The following is a 16,645-nucleotide window of genomic DNA, read 5'->3' as shown; positions in this document are numbered from 1 at the left end:
TTTCTTGGATTCTTAAACAGATTGAAGTAATATTTTAATGGCAGAATCAATATGAATATCAATTATTGCCGGGTACTAAAGATTCTTTTTGACTGCTGTTAGGGGTTTGCTTCCTGCCAGGATGCTTTTCTAGTTTCCTGGCCCTCCTGCTGTGCTCACTGCAGTCCTGCCTTTTGTAGTCCTTCCCTCCCTCCCCTCAGCCTTTTGTTGCTTAAACTTATTTCTTTTTTGGGTGCATGCATTTATATAATAACTTTTAAAATCCCCACTTTTCCCTTACATTTGATGTTGCATGTTGCAGGCCAGTACCTTGGATGAGTACTGCTGATGCCTTGGTCAAATGATACTTTACTTTTGAGAAGCTCAGAGATTTTCTTCTCCCTGTTTCTGCTTTAAGAGAGAGAGAGAGAAATATAGAGAATCTTGAACTTTGATTTCAAGTCATTGTGTCATTTTATTAGTCATTAGGCTTATTATTTTAAGTAGCATCTACTTGGGAGCTCTCACAGTGTACTTTTACTGATGTACACATTTTGAAAATTTGGTTTTTAAGAAAAGAATTGTATCATGTCTGGAACCTTGGGGTGAAATAAATGTTGAATGACTGAATAAAAGGAAGAACTAGCCTTGCTGTTTTCCATTAATGAGGAACCATATGGGAGACTGGTACAATTTACAAAATAAACATCCAAGAGGAGGTAAGACAAGAACTCAGCTTTACTGCAGTTTTAACACTCATTTTAAATTAAAATTTGAATTTGAATCTTAGAGGCAATGAGTAGCTAAGGCAGGAAGAGTCTCAATCATTATCTATTATAGTTCCATATCTGGATTTGGAAGTAAATGGATATTTCAGAAGGCATTATTCTTATTATAATTGGTGTTATGTACCAATGGGTATGTGTGTATATTTCTATATTTGTATAGAAATAAGGGTTTTTTTTTTAATAAAGTCATAGAAAAAATGCCTTCATGTACTTAGAAGTTTAATAAATTAAACACAGAACACTGCTACTGAATCAGTGGTGCCCCACCCCATGCCCACTGGCTGTTTCCTTTTCTTTTTACAATCTTAGTGGTGTTTTAGTTTTTGTTCTTTTTGTAATCTATATGCTTAAATCACATAAAAATAGAGTAATCGTTATTTACTCCCACTCATACTGTAGAATTTTCCACCTCCTTGACCACCCCTTTCCCCTCAAGGCTGTGTTCAGATAATTAAACAGTGAAGGCTGTGTTTTATTTATTTATTTTTCTGTTTTTCAAAGAATTTATTAGGAACATGGTCTGCTTTCCAAGTTACTACAAGTGCCAGTTTTACCAGATTTCCCCCCACTGTATAACATGGGCTACCATCTTTCCAGTCTCCAAAGTTTTCCCCACTGACCACCAACCAAATACTAAGGCAATATTTTAAGTTCTTATTATAGCAAAACTGCTAATGCCAACTTCCATATCAGTCAGGATATGCCAGGTTTTGCTGCAGGAACGAACAAACCAATGCAAATATCTCAATGCTTTAAACAAAAAGATTATGTGTTCATTCCTGCTTCATGGCTATCAGGCATTGACTGTGGACTGTCCTTAATATTTCCCTCACTTCAAAGCCCAGGCTGATGAGGAAGTCACAATTTAAACTCAAGATTCTGGAGCCATGCCAGTTACTATGACAAAGGGAACAAGAATGATGAATCACACCCTGGTTCTCAAAGCTTCTGTCCCCAGAAGAGATGGACATCATCACTGTTCACAGTATACCAGCCAAAGAAGTCACATGACCACATCCAACATCAAAGGGTTGGGGAAGTACTCAGAAGGAGAAATAAAAATTGGTGGACAGCACTAAGACAAACATAAGTAGGTTCTAAGAAATAAATCAACTCTCAAATATCATGCTAGTTGCCCATGAAAAACTTCTTGTCTTTAAGAAATCAAAAGTGGAATGTGGAGTATGTAACCATAACTATTTTGTGCAGCAAATTCCAGTTAATAGAATTAGTGTATTTTTTTCCTCCAGGTAGTTATAGTTTGGAAAAGGACAACATATATTTCTGAATGGGATCACTGGATAATTAGAAACTGATGGATTAATCAGGTTAGTTAAGATGTGATGTATAGCAACCTCAAAATCATAATTGATTAACCAAAGACAGGTGGTTTCTCTCTCATACAAAGTCCTTTGTGGGTCTGGCACTCTCCAGTCCTCCTGTCATGGCTCAGTAAGCAAGGCTGTTTCAACCTTGAGGCCTCTCCACGTCCACGTGAGCTTCCATGCTTATTTTGCCAGGGAAAGAGAGCACTAGAGGGTCTCACAGTGGCATTTCAATGCTTTAGTCCAGATGTTGACACACTTTACTTCTACTCAGTACTTTAACCAGAAGTAGTCACATGACTCAGCTTGATTATATGGAGATGGACACACACATCTATGTGCCAAGAAGGAAAGGAGAAGCAGTGGAAGTGCCTACCAAGACACCTAGCTCAAAGTGAAGTAATTCGAGAATCAGTTAAGAAGCTTTACCACATCTTACTTTTAGCTAAATGATATATATTTTTTTATTTTTTTATTTTTTACCAAGGGATATCTTCCTATAAAAGTGTCTGAAGAATTCTATTTTTCATGCTCTCCTAACACTTTACAACTTCTTTGTATAGAATTGGATAGAACTGTGTCTGAATAGGCTCTTTACTTTGCAAAAATCCATGACAATAATTACATAACCATGAACATCATAATTTTTAATCCAAGCAATGGTGCCTTAAGGTAAATATATTTAGGACTATTTGACAGATGAGAAAACAGGCTTAGTGAAGCAGTATGTCTCATGGGGGAAGTTAGGTCTTGCATTTCAAGCATCTGTTTGGTTAGTTTTTGGTGACCACTGCTATTTACACTTCCTTGACTCTCTTTTTCTTTTTTAAATTCAATTTTATTGAAATATAGTCACATACCATACAATCATCCAAAGTGCACAGTCAGTTCACAGTACCATCATATAGTTGTACACTCATTGCCATAATTAATTTTTGAACATTTTCATTACTGCAAAAAAAAGAATAAAAATGAAAGTAAAAAAGAATACCCCAAACATCCTATTCCCCGCATCTCTCCCTATTATTCATTTACTTTTTATACCCGTTTTCTACTTATCTGTCCATACACTGGGTAAAGGGAGTGTAAGCCACAGGTTTTCACAATCATACAGTCACACAGTGTAATCTATATAGTTATACAATCATCTTTAAGAATCAAGGCTACTGGGTTGCAGTTTAACAGTTTCAGGTATTTCCTTCTAGCTATTCCAGTACACTAAAAACTAAAAAGGGATATCTATATACTTCATAAGAATAACCTCCGGAATGTCCTCTCAACTCTTTGAAATCTCTCAGGCACTGAAACTTTATTTTGTTTCATTTCTCTTCCCCCTTTCGGTCAAGAAACTTTTCTCAATCCTGTGATGCCGGGTCCAGGCTCATCCCTGGGAGTCATGTCCTACATTGACAGGGAGATTTACATCCCTGGGAATTACGTCCCACGGAGTGGGGAGGACAGTGAGTTCACCTGCAGAGTTGACTTAGAGAGAGAGAGAGAGAGAGGCCACATCTAAGCAACTAAGGAGGTTCTCTGGAGACTCTTAGGTACAATTATAAGTAGGCTTAGCCTCTCCTTTGTAGTAACAAGCTTCATGAGGGCAAGCCCCAAGAAGAAGACTCGGCCTTCTGAATTGATTGTCCCCAATGCTTGTGAGAATATCAGTAATTCCCCAGGTGCGGAAGTTTAATATTTGCACATTTTCCCCCTGTCCTTCAAGGGGATTTTGCAAATACATTTTAATTCTCTGCCCAAATTACTCTGGGATGTATTGGGGCTTCACACTAACCTGTACAAACCAACCAGATCTCACTCCCTATTCAAAGTTCTATGTAATTATGGTGTTTGAAAAAACTGACCATACAAGTTAAATTATATAGTGTGCTACAGAAAATCTAGATTTTGAACTGAATAAACATCTCTTCCTTTGGTTTCACACAGAAGTTGAAGTTTTAAAGCACCATCAGTATCATCCTTTACCCTTTAGTCTGAGTTACCTTAGTCCTACAAGTGTACCCAATAACAGGGTTGCAGGACCATATGGCAACCCCATACTTAGCTTCCTGTGGAAACACCATACTGCCCTCCAGATGGGCTGCACCATTGTCCTTCCCCACCAACAGTGATTAAGTACATCCCTCTCTCCACTTTTTCTCTAGCACTGATATCCCTCTGTTTATTTTTTAAACAATTTTATTCACATACCATACATTCCCTCCTAAGTAAATAATCAGTAGTTCCCAGTATAACCACATAGTTATGCATTCACCACTGCAATCTATATGGGGACATTGCCATTTCTTCTGCAAAGGAAGAGAAAGAGGAGAAAAAAGAAAAAAAAAAAGGCAAGTGAAAAAAAAAATAAAAGAAAATACAATAACAAGGTCAGACAACACCACCAATGCCAAGAATCCCATACCCTTCCCTTATATCCCCCTCTTATAGACATTTGACTTGGTATATTGCCTTTGTTACAATTAAAGGAAGCATAGTACAATGTTATTGTTAACTATAGACTCTAGTTTGCATTGATTGTATTTTTTCCCTGATACCAGCCCATTTTCAACACCTTGCAAAGTTGACATTCATTTATTCTCCCTCATATAAAAACATTCTTATATTTGTACATTTAATTGCAGTCATTGATCACTCTAGGTTTCACTAAGTTATACAGTCCCAGTCTTTATCTTCTGTCTTTCCTTCTGGTGTCCTACATGCCCCTAACCTTCCTCTTTCAACCATACTCACAGTCATCTTTGTTCAGTGTATTTACAATATTGTGTTACCATCACACAGCATTATGCTATTCATTTCTGTATTTATAAAATCAGTCCTACTGAACGTTCTGTACTCCTTCAGCATCAAATGCCTGATGTCTACCCTCTTTCTGTCTCCTGATACCTTCATTTCTACACTCTTCTCCAAACCTCTCTCTCCTGTCTTTTCCTATCTGTCCCTTTAGTATTTCTTGTAGAGGTCTCCTGTTCACAAACTCTCTCAGTGTCTATTTATCTGTATATATTTTAAACTCTCCCTCATTTTGAAGGACAGTTTTGCTTGACTGTAGGATTCTTCATTGGCAGTTTTTCTGAATATAGCATCTCACTGCCTTCTCGCCTCATGGTTTCTGCTGAGAGATCCACATTTAGTCTTATCAAGCTTCCCTTGTATGTGATGGATCGCTTTTCTCTTGCTACTTTCAGAATTCTATCTTTGCCTTTGACATTTGAAAATATGATTAGTAAGTGTCTTGGAGTAGGTCTATTCAGATCAGTTCTGTTTGGGGTGTGCTGCACTACTTGGATCTGTAATTTTATGTCTTTCGTAAGAGTTGGGAAATTTTCATTGATTATTTCCTCTATTATTCTTTCTCCCCCTTTTCCCCTTTCTTCTCCTTCTGGGACACATGTATTTGTATGCTTCATACTGTCATTCAGTTCCCTGAGCCCCTGCTCATATATTCCCATTCTTTTCCCTATCTGTTTTTTTTTCTGTAGGATTTCAGATGTTTGTCCTCTAGTTCACTAATCCTTTCTTCTGTCCCTCCAAGTCTGCTGTTGTATGTTTCCATTGTGTTTTTCATGTCTTCTATTGTGTCTTTCATTCCCATAAGTTCTGCCATTTGTTTTTTTCAAGCTTATGAAGTCTTCCTTATGGTCACCCAGTGTCTTCTTTATATCATTCATGTTTTTTCAAATTCTCTTTCAACTTGTTGATTTGATTTAGATTTGTTTGAACATCTTTAATTACTTGTTTCAACTCCTGAATCTCAGTTGAGGTGTGAGGTTGTTCCTTTGACTGGGCCATATCTTCATGTTTTCTGGTGTGGCTCATAATTTTTTGCTGTGTAGGCATTTGATTTTCTTGATTAGTTTATTCTGGAAGTTGTTTTCTCTCTTTTGCCTGGGATTTTCTTGTTGGTTGTCTTTGAACTCTATGTTTTCTTTTCTTTTTTCTTTTCTTTTTTTGTTTTTTTGTCACTGGCCAGCTGTCAGATTGGCTCTGTCCCCAAGTCTTCCCCCCCCCGAATCAGGTGCCCACCTTGGCCTGCCACAGGGATGGGAGGTAGGCACTGGGCACCCCGGCAAGTTACTGTGTGTTTTAATACAAATCTGCTGGCTTCTAGTGGTGCTCTGTTTTCCGCCGGCCACCAAGACCTGGGTTTGTTTTAGAGCCCTGCTTTAACAATTGGTTCTTCCATATTTCTCAGCCAAAACAAGGCTTGGGTTTCCCTACAGGGCATGTGGACCAGCTCCTGTGGTTCTAAGAAAGGGTCTGGAGCATCTTTTTCAAAGTGTTTCAAGTCCCTTACACTTTCTGAACTGTCTAGCAGATTTCAGCGTTCCATAACTTAATTGTCCTCAAAGGCTCCTTTGCCTCCGAACATAGCCTATGTCTATACGGGTGAGCTGAAACTGCGGGATTCCTATGCTCTCACTTTGGCAGCCAAAATCCACCTGTGGCAATGTACTCTCTCAGGTGACCCACTATTCTAGCCATCCCCAAGGCAAGGAAACAGCTGCTGGCTGCTGCTTCCCTCAAGGGTGGGGACAGGGCTTTCAGACCCAGGGCTGGAAACAGTCTCTGTCCACGTTTTCTCTGTCTTTTTGTCCCTCACTGACCTGGGCCTTGAAATGTCCTCCCCTGTCCCCCAGTCTTCAAACAATGGGGGTATGTCTCACTGCTATGAGACATTTTATAGACTCTCACATCACAGCAGGGGTCCCATCTGCTGATTTTATGCCTTTCCCACACAGAGACCGAGTGAGCGGGAGGGGAGAGGACTGGTTGGTTTGGGATGGATGATTATTACCTGATATTTCTTCTCTTTCTTCTATTTGGCATTTGCAGGGTTGGTCTCCAGTCTATATCCTCCTCCAGAGTTTCAAACAATTCAGAATTGTCTTTTTTCATTGAATCTCTGGATAGAGGTTTTCAGTAGCTGTTTTTGTTTCCATGTTGATGATGTCACTCTGAAGGCCGTGTTTTAAGTGGATTTGGTATACTACGATAAGATTCATGCCCAGCAAATATTTTGTTTAATTTACAAATTATATTTTTATGTATCTGGCTTTTCAGAGACTTTTATTTGGTAAGTATAATTTTGTGAATTCACCATAGGATTGTTTAGAAATCTGGCCCTTTTGGATAGATACATTTATATTTGAAGTACAATTAAAATGGGAATTATTTGACTTGTAATTTAGGAATGAAATTTGTCTTCAGTTGTCGTGGTTTTATACCCTGAAATATAGTTGTACAGATAAATGTGTGTATGTTTGAGCATACACATACACACACACGTGTACACACTCAGTTGACTTAGTTTTTACAGCCCTTTTGAAAAGTTGATCTAGTGGTTTGTTTTAAAAAAGTACATCTCCTTTTGACAAGAATAAATTCATTTTGTTTTTACTCCCAGAAGCATTGGCAGTATTTCCACTACTGGTATTCTGTAATTAGAACTGGGTTTAGGAGTCAGAGGTCTGAGGTTGTGGATTACAGGCAGTCGGGTCTTCTGAAATCCTCTTTCTCTGCCCTCTGACTTAGGCCAGGGGTGTTCCCATTGCTCTGGGGACTCGGGCGAGACGCGTCCTCTCTCCTTGGCACCAGGGACGATTCTGCCTTTCCTTACATCAGTCGTTCCTCACAGGCACTGCTCTTCTCGGGGAACGTTCAGAAATGTTTGGGAGGGTTTTTGCTTGTCTGAATGACTGTGGCCGGGGGAACCGGGGATGCCAAGTGTCCTGTGGTGTGAGAGGCAGTCCCACGGGATGACGACCTGTCCTTCCTGGAAACCACAGGTGCCCCCCGGAGAGACACTGACCCGTCCGTGGGAGGCTGGCTGACCTGCAGCCGCGCGTGTGGAAGTGCTTTGAAAGCAATTGCAAGCACTGAGCAAACAGGAGGCAGTGCCCTACTTTTCTACCTGCTTAATGAACTTTTCCTTTTTCTCAGCTTGCATTTTGGGATATGACTTCTTATATTCCTTTGTAAGAAAAATTTGAATATTGCTATTTTTCCTTTTAAAGACAATGTTAGCTGTTTTCTGTTAGTCTCTTGACTTCATTGTTCTTATTTATTTTTAGCTGTAAGAAGAATATTTCCAGAAGAATGTAAGAATATGTCAGATGTGATAAAGAAATAACACTTTTGGTGGATTACAGTTTACAGAGCTCTTTCCTGCTTTGGGATCTGTTGTGGATGAACTTTTTCCTGTTTCTTTAGGTCTCAGTGGATCTTTTAAAGCAGCAGGACTGAATTGCTGAGGCCATTTCCCTTCTCTTCCCCCACCTCTGCTACCTATCCCTCTTCCTTCTCACCCTCTCTCTTTGGCTAAGAATATGGATTCGGTTTTTTTGATGGTGGGCACAGGGGAGGTTAACAGTCTTCAAGATTCTACAGAAACTAAAAGGTATAGAGAAAGGGATTTGGGTACATTTCTATATGATAAGTTGATATGTTCTAAACTTTGAAGGAGGTTATATTTAGGTAGTTTTGATAAAGAACTTAGAAGGGACTGTCCAAATATAAACACTCACTTAAAAAAAGTCTATTATTTAGTCAGAAATTTATTTCTTCCATTACATCAAAGTTGGGATTTTACGTACATGGTGTTGAGTTTAAGCTGAAGCTTTTCTGTTTTTAAAACTTTTTTTTTTTTGTAACAGGTTTTGAGAATTTAAGTTAGATTTATTTTTGAAATGATCTATTGTAAGTACTATCATTTACTAGAGAAATAATTCAGTGCCAAAGAGTAAATAGAGCATTTTCTTCTCATATATTGAATGACACTTAATACTTATTTTTTTTTAAACAGAGGCAAAACATGGAGGACACAAGAATGGGAGAAAAGGCGGGCTCTCTGGAAGTTCATTTTTCACGTGGTTCATGGTGATTGCTTTGCTGGGGGTCTGGACGTCAGTAGCTGTCGTTTGGTTTGAGCTTGTTGATTATGAGGAAGTTCTTGGTAAGATTTTTCTTTTTTTAACTTTTTAATTGGAAATACTCTCAAACTTATAGGACAGTTGCAAAAACAGTGCACACATCATACAGAGAACTCCAGCATTCCCTTCCCCACCCCCCAGATACCCAGATTCTCCAATTTTAACATTTTGCCACATTTAACATATCATTCCGTCTATTCGTCTATCACTCCACCCATCTATCTGTCAATCTGCCTTGTCTGTTTATTAATCTATTTCCTGCACACATCATGCTTCTTGAACATTTAATACTGCCATGTACATTTCCTAAGAACAAGGATACTCACTTTTGTATCCACCTTAAATGCATTTATCAAATCCAAGAAATTTAACACTGATATAAAGCTTACAGTCTATATTCTAGATTTTTCATATGTCCCACTAATGTCCTTTTGAATCTTTTCTCCTTCCTTGTTAGATCCCGTCCAGGACCAGGGTATAGCATTTTACTGCCATTGTTTCTTTAGTTGTGCTTTTTTTCTTTCTTTCTTTTTCTTTTTTCTTTTTTGGTTGTGGGAATATATATGTAACATAAACTTCCCCATGTCAACCCCTCCCAAGCATACCATTCAGTGGGATTAATCACATTCACAATATTGCAGTACCCTCACCACCTTCTATTACTAGAACTTTCCTATCTTCCCAAAAGATACCCTACACCCATGATGCATTAACTCTCCATTCCTCTGCCTCTGCCCCTGGCAGCTTGTACTCTTATTTCTGTCTCTATGAGCTCACATATTCTGTTGTTTTCTTTGTAGTTACCATGGGGCTTAAATTTAACATCCTTGTTAAATTAAACATCTTGTTTGCTTTGATACCAGCTTTACTCCAATAGCATACACCCTCTATGTTCCTACACCCCTCCGTCCCCCTGTCTTTATGTAGTTCTTGTCAAAACTTACATGTTTATGCAAAAATCACTACTTTACCATTACATTTTATGCATCTGCCTTTTAGATCTGTAAGAAGTAAAAAGTGGAGTTCCAACCAAAAATGCACTAGTGCTGGCTTTATTTCTTCATGCATCTATTGTCTATTGACCTTTCCTTTCAACCTGCAGAACTCTCTTAAGCATTTCTTGTAGGGCCATTCTAGTGGTGATAGACTGCCTCAACTTTTGTTTATCTGACAATGTCTTATTCTCTCCCTCACTTTTGAAAGTTTTGCTGGATATAGAGTTCTTGGGTAGCAGTTTTTTTGAATAGGTCATTCCACTGCCTTCTTGCCTCCATGGTTTCCAATGAGAAATTGCCATTTAATCTGATTGAGGCTCCCTCTTATGTGATGTGTTGCTACTCTCTTGCAGTTTTCAGAATTCTTTCTTTATCTTTGGCATTTGACTATAGTATGTCACGACCTGGATCTACTTGGGTTTATCCTGTTGGGAGTTAGTTGAGTGTCTTGGATGTCTATATTCATGACTTTGGTTAAATTGATAGTTTTCAGCCATTATTTCTTTGTATATTCCCTCTGCCCCTGTAAAGATTATCCCAAACCGCCCACAACTTCCACAACAGCTTCTGACAGCAACTGAAAATACTGCAGTAACTCAGTCGATTCAATTCTGACTCTAACTACCCGGAGTTAGGCGAGACCCCACAGGCTTACAGCAGTCCTCTGTAATCCTGCCCTTTAGGCATCTGTTGCAAGTTCAGGGGTCCAGCCAAATTTTTTGCATTATGTTACTGCCCCATTTCTCTTTCTTCTCCTTCTGGGACATCCACAATGTGTTGCTGGTATGCTTGATGGTGTCCCACAGGTTCCTCAGGCTCTGTCCACTTCCCTTTATTCTTTGTGCACCTCAGACAGGATAATATCAATTGTCTTTTCTTGAAGTTCATTGATTCTTTCTTCTGCCAGCTCCAGTCTGCTGTTGAATCCCTCTAGGGCATTTTTAATTTCTGTTACTATGGTCTTCAGTTCTGTTTAGTTTCTTTTCACAATTTCCATCTCCTTGTTGATATTCTCTTTGTGTTCATTTGTCATTTATCCATGTTTTCCTTTGGCTTCTTTGAGGATATTTACAGCCATTTTTTTAAAGTCTTTGTCTGGTTTGTCCCAGGTCTGATCCTCTTCATTGTGGTTTCTGATGCTTTACTCTTCTCCTTTGCCTGGACCACTGATTCCTATTTCTTTGTATGCTTTGTTGAAACCTGGACATTTTGATATTTCAGTGTGTTGTCACTGGAATTTAGACTCCGAGGCATCTATTTCTTAAGCTTGTGTCCAGGTATATAACAGACAGAACTTTCCTTGAATGCCAGTTGCTAACCAAAGAAACAAACAAACAAACAAAAAACAAAAAACAAAAAGGAAAAAAAAGAAAACACCTTTCTCAGTCTTTGTGGATTGACTTGTGTGAATGCTCTCCTTCAAGGATTATCCATATAATGACTTTGTAGAATAGCTCCAAGCCAAAGTATAGAAGCCTCCCTGATCCTTTCTGTGCATCCATCTTATCTTGGCGTGGGTTTGTGGCCCTAGGAATTCCCGCGTTTATACAGGTACGAGTGTCCCCTCTCCTAGGAAAGTTTCCTTAAGGTCCCAAGCTCCACTCTCTGTAACCTACAGCCAATAGTCCCTTGCCTCAGGTGGCCAAGGCTTGACTGCTCTACCATAGCATTCTGTGGGAGAGCTTGGTGAGCTGCTTTCTACAGGAAGGGCAAGTTCTGGGACAGATAGCCTGTGACAGGTACCCTGGGTCAGTCCCTTAGGCCTCCGTCAGACAGATGGGGCCAGGCATGCTTCCAGGAATCACCTGAGGGTTGCTCTCCTCCCTCTGGAACCAGGACCAGGGACCCACATTGGGAGAGCAAGGTGTGGAGTCAGCCAAGGTGCCTGGAGATCCTATTGCTTCTTCCTTGATTTGGCGCTTGCTCTGTTACTGTGCTCTGGTGCTTTGGGAGAGATGTTCCCAATTCTTGCCAATTGTTCAGAGCTTCTGGGGATGGGGGGCACAGAGCCCTCACTCCTCCACCTTGATTGGGACAGGGGCCTTAGATAAGAATTTTGATCTCGCTTCTTCTGTGAATTTGTAGAAGTAGCATACTCTTAGTAATATGAAAGACTTATCTTTTTGGTACTGTTAATTTCTGAAGCCTTTCCTTGGTTCTCAATAGGGTGGGAACAAAAGGGGATGGCTTTTGAACTTTTTTAAAACATGACCTGTAATAAAAGAATTCCTTTTGTGCTTATTTTCGATCGAGAAAAGTTTTATCTAACAGAATCCAAGTTATCTCATCAAGTAAGATACTCTGTCATTCTATTTTGCTATATCACAAATGTTTAAAATGCTGGTCATGGGCCACTGAATATATTTAAGGACCCATTTATGGGTCATTTACACACAATTTGCAAAACTTTACCTTAGAGATCTTTTCAAAGCCCCCTTCTCTGTTGGTATAGGGGTGTGTGTGTGTGTTTGCGTGCTCACACCTGTGTGTAAGAGTCGGTGGGGTCTGTATGCTGTTTGGAGGTTCTTCTGATAATAAACCTCTTTATCTTTTTTCCTTTTCCCTCCCACAATCTCTGTGGTTTTTCATGATTCTTTATATTAATAATTGTCTATCTTTTTAGGAGTCACATTCCCATTTTTCTTTTTTTTTCTTTTCATCACACTAGAAGTCTTTTCTTTTTTAATTGAGATAAAATTAACATAATGCATTCACCCATTTCAAAGTGTGCACGTCAGTGGTTTGGCATTTGGTCTTTTCTCCCCTTCCTCCTCCCCTGGCAACCACTAATCTACTTTCTGTTTGTATGGTTATGTCTGTTCTTAACATTTCATATAAATGGCATCATCCGGTGTGTGGTCTTTTGTGTCTTTTCTTCCACTTAGCCTAATGTTTGAAGGTTTATCCATTTGTAGCATGTATCAGTACTTCACTCCTTTTTATGGATGAACAGTATTCCACTGTATGGATATACCACATTTTGTTTATCCATTCATCAGTTGATGGACAGTTGAGTTGTTTCCACTTTTTGACTATTGTAAATAATGGCATTCCTTCCTAATAATTCATTGAAATATATGAATTCTGTCACTGGAAGCAGTGCGTGCATGTCTATATGTACAATTTTGCATATAATTATAGACACTTTCCCTTCCATTGAACCTCCTAGATCCCTGCATCACTTGTTAGAGCAATCTTTCTGAGAAAAAAGAGACAAAATGGGCTCACATGTAATCTTTCTTTGAAGTTTTTCATTTTTATTACTTTAACAAAATTATGTCTTATAGATTGATAGGCTGTTGAGGAAGAATTTTACTTTGGAGACCAGCTTCTTAGTAGATTTGTACTTTTATTGATTTACCTTGATATGTTCCTAGGGAAAGTGTATTAAACAAAAGACATCTGAAATATTTGTACATTTAAGCACAAGTAACACTTTTCATGTTTTTACATGCATGCAGCCAAAGCAAAGGATTTCCGTTATAACTTATCAGAGGTACTTCAAGGTAGGCTTGGAGAGATGCATTTTAAGTATATTGTGTTAGTTTCTGAAACTTCATTCTATTAATTTAGTTATCACTTACATCAGAGAATGTATGTGATAGGACCAAGTTTCCCTTATAAGTTTGTCAGCAAATGTAGTATTTCATATCTTTTTTTAGCATTATTTTAGCTCTGTACTGTATAGCCTTGACCTGCAGATCAATATTTTCATTTATTTTTCTTAACAATGGAGATGATAGCTTCCTTTCCTTTTTTTTCCCCCTTCTTTTAAATGTGTACATGCTTTGTAAAACAGGCTTCTCAAGTTAACTATTTTTCTTAAGTAAAACAAGGGCTTTGGGAGGGTAATGATTTGTCATGGCTTTCCTTCTCCAAAAGTTCTGTGGCAGTGTTATTTACTTTTCGTTAAAAAGAAGGAGACAGCACTGTCAACTGATTGTTTATAACTTGTGTTAGATTTGTGAATGCTGTTTAAAATCCTCCTGTGCATTCTTATGTTGTTTCACAGTTGTTGTCCAGTGATGAGTTATGAATCATGTTGATCTTAGGATGATTTTTTAGGGAATTGAATGTCTTTGACTCATATTTAAAATACTAAATATACAGTGCTCCTGAATGATAAAGCACTAACGCTTAAATCATATGTCTGCTGTGCTTAAAGAGTAAAAGCCTTGGTAGCATTGCCTTTTCAGCATGCCTGTTTAAGCCTTATTTATTTATTTTGTTCTTACTGATAGATGGCCAATGCTAATTAAATTTTTAAGTAGGATAACCATAAGTTTTCCTTTGTTATTTCAGGAAGCTGCCTCCGGTTTTACGTACTTTATTTCCAGAATGGTCTTTTTTCTTTTTTTTTTTAAAGGTTGATTCTTGATGTTTCTCTTGTAAATCATTACTGTAAAATATAAAATTAACTCTTATTTTTAGTACTTAGCCCCCATGTTATTTACATTTAACTTTCTTTGAGCCTTGGTGGGTGTTCCTTTTGTTTTGGATATTGACAGTAGAAGGAAAGATCGTTCTTGGGAATATTACATTTCATTTAACTGTTAGAAATGGATCAGTACTGTTTCTCACCCATTGAAAATTTTACCTTAAGTATTTTTAGCTGTATAATCAAGCATCATTCTGATGTGATAGATCAGATATTGTTAAACCTATATAGAAAAATATTGTTAAACCTATATAGAAAAATTTCTCAGTTATTATACTTCTTAGAAATTCTTAGGTGAATATTTCCTGATTGTAAGTGAATTCCCATCATTTGTAGGTGAGCACTGGTTTGCTGCATTAAAAGAGCAAAGAATTACACTGATTGTCAGCATTTATGGCTAATATGCATTCCTGCAATAAGTGGTAGTCACCTTAGTAAACCTGCTTTCCCTTTTGTTCCCACACCCATCATTTCTCCCCTATTATAGGAAAACTAGGAATCTATGATGCTGATGGTGATGGGGATTTTGATGTGGATGATGCCAAAGTTTTATTAGGCAAGTACATGTTTTATTTTTTTTATTGGTGGTGATAAAGTGCTGGGGATTAAAGAATATTTTGCTTTAATTATAGCTATATGGATTGATATATATTTTTATGCATGATATGTTTTCCCATTTAAATCATGCATTTCATTCTTGAGACATTCAGTGTCTTAAATTTTTCCCCATACACTCTCACTTTTAATTTACTTTTAAAAATGGGTAAGTATATGGCTCTTGCAAATATATTTTTAATAAGTATAATAATTCCATATTTTTGAGATTCACAGGACTTTTGTCTTGTGAACGTAATATTTGAATATATAGATGTATATTGTCCTAGTCTATTTTCAAATATAATTTCAACCGTTCTTTAGTAGCATTTGCAATAATTTGGTTACATTTAAAAGTGTAAATTCCTAAAGGCTTAAAATTTCTTTCATGAATTCATTTAGAAATAAAATACTGGTAGTAAATATCTTAAAATGCCCTATGCATGTGTGTTAAATATGAACCAGTAGTCTTTTGACTGGTTTTCCTTATTTTGGAAATCTTCCCTTCTCCTTCTATGACCAGAATTACCTGTCTTTACCACTGAGATGTTTCTTATGATAAAAGAAGATGCTGCATTCCTGCATTGGTCTTAAAATGCTATGTTTTGAGAAAGGATGTTGCTAATTTTAATTTGCAAATTTTATATAATCTCTCCTGGTGAGATATGTATTTGTGCTTCATAAACACCATCATTTTCTTTGCTTTAGTATGTAGCATATTATGTATTAAAACTTTTTGTATTAAAGCCTTTTAAAAGAATAAAAAACAGAGCAAGGTATTATACATTAAGCTTTTTAAAATAATGACTCAACATGTTTATTTTATGGACATGAAAAAATGGGAGGAACCATATCTATAATCAGTGAAGTTGTTTTCCCTAGGTTAGTCTCAGTTCCTTATAAAACAATAAGTTCTTAATATGAAAATAGGGTTTTAGTTGTGATAAAATGTAGTAATAGCTTCTTAATTTTGACCTTAGTTTATGTTTTCTTATTACTGTTCAGTGGGAATTGGTGTTTGCTACTTAACGGTAGAAGCTATCCATGAAATTTCTTTTCCTGTCTTAACCTTCATGGAATTGTCTATCCAATTCTTTCATTTCATATCTAAAGTTGAGTTTTTATAAATATATTACATCCCGAGAAGACTATAATCCTAGGCATGTGGAAGAAATGAAATTCTGTAGAACTTAGAGTACTGAAATGATGCTAATTTGCTTGCCTATGAATGGTTAACTGCTTGATTATACCACTTTATTTTAATTGATGGATTCTGAAATAGAATATCATTTTCGTCCAACTAATCTTTGAAATTTAACATTTTTAATAGACAAATGTGTTCTTTTAATAGTAAACATCTTAAAGTCTTATTCAATGTGTTGAAAATTTAACAACTGTAAGTGAAGCTTATTTTTTTTTTTAAAGATAATTTCATGTGGGCCAGGTTCTTTCATTTTTAGAAGCAGAACTATTTTCTATTGTATTTTATTGATTTTATTTATTGATTTTATTTATGTATTTATTTATTTATTTATTTATTCATTTATTCATTCATTTGGCTTAACATCAGCTCCAGACT

The 16,645-nt window shown here is 37.2% G+C and overlaps 1 protein-coding gene across 3 annotated transcripts in view; it reads left to right on the top strand.

The window, feature by feature from the left end:
- The window catches only part of ASPH (aspartate beta-hydroxylase), a 234,941-nt gene that overhangs the window by 48,673 nt on the left and 169,623 nt on the right, over positions 1-16,645 (top strand). For 2 of the 3 annotated variants that reach the window (XM_037803594.1, XM_037803595.1), the window contains exons 2-3: positions 8,913-9,062; positions 14,960-15,028. In XM_037803594.1, the coding sequence (XP_037659522.1) occupies positions 8,913-9,062; positions 14,960-15,028 (219 nt within the window). Of the gene's footprint in view, positions 1-8,912; positions 9,063-13,495; positions 13,541-14,959; positions 15,029-16,645 lie in introns of all 3 variants that reach the window. The other variant, XM_037803593.1, reaches the window with a different exon arrangement.

Source organism: Choloepus didactylus, chromosome 14 (assembly GCF_015220235.1).
Source record: "Choloepus didactylus isolate mChoDid1 chromosome 14, mChoDid1.pri, whole genome shotgun sequence".
NCBI lineage: Eukaryota > Metazoa > Chordata > Mammalia > Pilosa > Megalonychidae > Choloepus > Choloepus didactylus.
Note: the sequence above shows the minus strand (reverse complement) of the source record. Positions and strands in the feature narration are given on the sequence as shown.